The 5,000-nt window shown below is 46.1% G+C and overlaps 1 protein-coding gene across 1 annotated transcript in view; it reads left to right on the top strand.

Annotated features, from left to right (window-relative positions):
* LOC125288988 (prostaglandin F2 receptor negative regulator-like) overlaps window positions 1-5,000 on the top strand; it is a 36,312-nt gene that overhangs the window by 18,091 nt on the left and 13,221 nt on the right. The window contains exons 6-8 of the mRNA XM_048235703.1: window positions 1,446-1,571; window positions 1,628-1,890; window positions 4,374-4,781. Coding sequence (XP_048091660.1) covers window positions 1,446-1,571; window positions 1,628-1,890; window positions 4,374-4,781 — 797 coding nt within the window. The remainder of the gene's footprint in view (window positions 1-1,445; window positions 1,572-1,627; window positions 1,891-4,373; window positions 4,782-5,000) is intronic.

Below are 5,000 nucleotides of genomic sequence, written 5' to 3' on the forward strand. Positions count from 1 at the left end.
AGGCAACTCTTGCATATGGATAACCATATTGGGGTGTTGCCTTAAGCCAAGCTGGAACAGAGTCCCTCCATCACAAAATGATTACCAGATGCTGACCAGGGTATCATCAGTACCATATCACTCTCACTCTATTGAGATTTTCCTCACTGCACTAGCAACAAATCATTCTCTCCCCCACACACTCTCTCTCTCTCACACAGCGCCACTCCCTCTGTCTGTTTCACAATTTATTTCCCTTCTTCCCCCCTCTCTCCTTCTGTCTCCCCCTCCTCTTCTCCTCTGTTGAGTTAAAAATGGCACTGACGCCATGAATGCAAAGCCCCTGGCTCTGCCAGGACAGACTCACAGCAGAGCCTCGTGCGCGCAGACTTGGGGTAATCCAGCTCCAGGGCGTTGGTGAACGCATGCCAGGTTTTGAGTTCCACCCAGGAACTCAGTCAGAGCCAGTTGATTTCACTCATGAGCTCTACCTCCAAGAACTCAGTGCTCATTTTTGATTGAGAGGCTCAAGGCTCTTTGACGCTTTGATAATCATCACATGGACTGACAATAAATGAGTCAGTATTCAAAGGCATTGGATCCACTGGTTTAGAATAATTGGCATGCTGAGGTGATTGATACCAAATGCCGGGGTGTTTATTTGCTGTCTCTCACAGATTGTTTTAAGTCATGCCTGGCTGTCACCAGACCTATCCTCAAAGGAGAATTGGTCTGGGAATGCTTCGTTAACTTCCGATTTCCAAGGGGTGTAACCAGCAGTAAAATTAAACTGGGAAATTGTTACATTAAACTCAGAACGAATCTTTTTGGAAGTACAGCAAACGCATCTTTCTTGTAAACGAAGGTTTCAAATGCAGTTTATTTTTTACTGAATTCCAAAGATACAAGTCTGTGTGGTTTGATACTGACGCCATCAGCGCAGGCATTGGTGGTGTTCAACAGTGCTCCTAACTGTACTACTACTGCTCCTACCTAGTCTGTCATCATAGAAAGCCCACCCCAGGCTGCATAAGCAGTTGTGATTGATTCCTGGGTTTTCTGTGAAAATTCAGTTATAATCACAGATTTGGCTGGTTTCACCCAGGCTAATATGAACCCACACTGTTTACTCTTTGCTACTTAACTGTTTAGCTGTGGGCTGATATCTCCTCCCCTGCCCTTGCTCTCAACCCTATAGACTCTCAAATTAAACTGAATTGAAGTTCATGTGAACCCACCACCTGTGCTAATTTGCTATGTCTAACAGTGCTAAGCTGTGTGTGTGTGTGTGTGAAAGAGAGAGTGATACCAACACACACACACACACACACACACATACACGCACATACACACACACACACACACACACACACACACACACACACACACACACACACACTGGTGGAGTGTTTTGCTATATCTAACAGTGCTAAGCTGTGTGCTGATATTCCCCCCTCCTCCAACAGACACAGATTTCAGCGTGCTCTTCTCGGCCCTGGCCACGCCCGTCTGCCGGTGAATTCCCCGGGGCTGGAGTGTCAGCGTGACCAGCGTCCGCGCACCAACCGGGACAACCCGGCCGCCATCTCCTGGCACCACACGGCCACGCCTGCCCACCTGGCCTCCCGTCCGCCACCGCTGCGCCCAGCCGGGCGTCATGGTCGGCTTCGCTGGGCGTCAGCGGCCTCACGCGGGTCCCGGGTCCCCCCCGCCCGGCCTGGGCGCCCGGACTGATGCCGTGGCCCAGCGAGGAGCCGCTCACCTTCAAGCTCCGCCTGCTGCAAACAGGCGAGATGGACCTGGGGGAGTACACCTGCAGCGTCAGCACCTGGAGCCCCGCCCGCTCTGGAGGATGGGACAGCACCGTTGACCAGCAGACCCCCGCCTTCAAGCTCTCATTCGCAACGAAAAGTAAGTATGGCAGCCACACAGGGCTCTGGTGTCTATTTATTTATTTACTCATTTTATTATCTCATTTATCTACTCCGTTTTCAAAGAACAACCTCTCTGTTCCTAAAAAACAGAGTCTAAAGCTAAACTAGTCTAGTCTTGTCATTACCTGAAATAGCTCTAGACGTTCCAAGGCTCAGTTCAGTGAACCGTATTGAAAGCCACGAAAGATGCTCTACAGCCTCCGCGAATGCTTGTGAATTGTGTTTCTTAGCTGTAAAACATGGCGTTGAGATTTAAGGAAGATCTCCGTAGCTCGTCTGCGAGGGCACACCTTAAGAATATGGCAATAATAAGCGATAATATGGTTGTGTTCATCTCACATGGAGCGCAAGAACATGAAATATGCTTTTATCTAAATATATCTGCTAGATGCAAATGAAGGAGCCGCTCTCTGTATTTTGCTCAGTGGTAGCTGTCACAAGGTTATGGGTTCAATATCCAGGAAGAAAGGGGCTTTACAAATATATGGTACACCAGCGTTAGAAGGGTTTTTAGATGAAAATGTTTTTTAAATGATTAAATAGGACATCATTATGATATATTTGTCTAATGGAATTGCTGTTGGCTGAAAAGGATCCTTTATGTGTGGAGTTTGCAATGTGCATATTTTTTACATTCTTAATGGATTCAATATGAATGCTGTTAAGTGCTACATTTTTGGTAGCTGATCTCTATGTAATTACGTATGTTCATTTCGGCATTCTGATAGCATGATACAGCAGTCTCCTCCTGATAATTGCACTGTACTTACTAAATCAAAATAAATGACTTTTGCAGAATATACACATAGATTTCAACACACCCATAATCCTTTGTGGCGCCAGAGCGAAGCATGCCTAAGGGCGGTGGTACATCTAGTGCTGTCAAATCATTATTTTATTTATTTATTTATTTATTTATCTATTTATTTATTTAGTCTTTGTCTGACCACTAGGGTTGTGATGTAATCATGAAAAAACTTGTCTCATGAAATACTTATACAATTGCAATTCCCATGAGCTCCTGGTTTCTAAAACAAGACATCAGGCTGCAGTTGTGAGGAATCTGGAGTGTTCTTGGCAGCTGCCCGGTTTGATCACACATGCAGATCAGTCACCGGCCCCTGGAGGGTAGGCTATGCCAAACTTTTTTTTCCCCCATTTTTCCTTTTTTTCCCCTTTCCGTCACTTGAAAAGCCTCATAAATACAAGAGTGACTGTGCTGGTTTGTGAAGCACAGATGCAGAGATTTGAATGTTTTTCCCCCGTAGTGTTTTCTCTCTCTCCAAATTATGCGTGCTTGGCTGGCTTCCATTGGTCAAATTTTGCAGTGATAACCAGTTATCATTGATTAACTGATTGTGACTTTATTAATTGATATTTATGGAGTAACCATATTTCCATTCATAATTGTGTCTCTCTGTATTAACTGTATCTTCAGTGTTAATAGGATAAGACCCAGTCTCTCAGTACCATAGAGATCCTCAGTCTGTCACACCTATTCTTAGTTGTTTGTCAATCCATTAGGATTTTAATCCAGTGGATCTTGTAGATACAAATTTGTTGCTACTTCACAAACCCATAACATATTAGATAACTTTGCCAGCTTATGTAGCCTGCACTTTGCAGACCTGTAATTTTAAAAAACGTGTCGCTGTTCGCCTAAGCGGATCCAGCTAATTCCACTCCTCATAAGTCCAGGTTGAGAGGATATAGGAGAACAGTGGTGCGTTAAGAAGCCTGTCTTCTAGTCCATTGGCTCTCTGCTGCTGCTCCTCAGGCCAGAGTATTACTATGCTGTCCAACTCCACTCTTACTTTATCTCTGGTTGTTTTTTTATTGTCTGTGTGCAGTTTTTACTCACGGAGCTTCAAAGCCCAGCCATACACCCTGTCCTCTCTCAACAACCCTTAAGAGATATCCCTTAAGTCGCTGCCTTCATGCGATAACAAAGGTTTTGTTTTTTCCTTGCAAATAAATAGTCTTTTTCAACTAGCTCTTGCCACGGATTTCCCACAGTACAATTAGTATCTAAACCTATTTAACATTTCACATCAGGACACAGAACACAACCACTATGCACAGTTGGCTGGCGCACGGCTGCTTGTGTTGCTTGTTGTGCTCAGGATTCATTTTTGTTCCCAACCGTAAAGACTCTATCAATGAAATGGAGCTTCAACAATGAATTGTCTTGGGGGAGCTGTGAGACACGTGGCAGCACCACACCACATTAGTAAAGAACAAATATGTATGAACAGCCTTGTTGCATGTTGAAGGGCTTTATGCCATTTTAGTATGAAATGTAAGCTGTTCACCACAGATTGACCATGCAGGTATAGTACAAGACAAGTTTGTGTTTTGGTTACACACCTTTTCCATATGGGTGTCCAGGAGTTTTTTAGTGTTTGTAAGCATCTCTCTCTCTCTCTCTCTCTCTCTCTCTCTCTCTCTCTCTCTCATCAGGCCCAACTCTGAGCGTCGTAGCTCGCCGCGTGCGCGAGGCCACCAGCAGTGGCGCCACCTTCGAGATGAGCTGCCAGGTGATGGCCGAGAACCTGCGCAGCCCGGCGTACTCGGTGCTGATCCACGCGCAGGTGACACCGAGCGCTCCGCAGCGGCGCATCGCCTCGCTCAGCCCGGAGTCGGTGGTGCGGCTGGAGGACTGGAGCGAGCCGGGTCGGCAGGACTCGGTGGTGCTGCTGCGGACCGGACCGCATGAGTTCAGCTTCCGCCTGCAGGGCGTGCAGGTGTCCGACCGGGGCTTCTACTCGTGCGAGGTCGGCGCCTGGACCAAGCAGCCAGGGGAGACGGACTGGACCAAGGCAGTGCGCGGAGTGTCCAACAAAGTCCAGATCTCCTTCGACCACACAGGTAGGATCACATGTTCACGATCACGTTAGAAGCACGTGTTAGAAGTCATAAAGAACTGAAATGGCAACTGAAGTTCATGACATTACTGTACTTTAAAAAAAATGCAACGTTTTTCTCCAGCAGTCCTTTTTGAACAAATAATTCTTTGAGGCGAGGCATAGGCTGAACCAAGAATGAAAATGACATGAAATTATACATAATAAAAACTATGCCTCAGAT

The sequence above is a fragment of the Alosa alosa genome, chromosome 23 (genome assembly GCF_017589495.1).
Source record: "Alosa alosa isolate M-15738 ecotype Scorff River chromosome 23, AALO_Geno_1.1, whole genome shotgun sequence".
Taxonomy (NCBI): Eukaryota; Metazoa; Chordata; class Actinopteri; order Clupeiformes; family Clupeidae; genus Alosa; species Alosa alosa.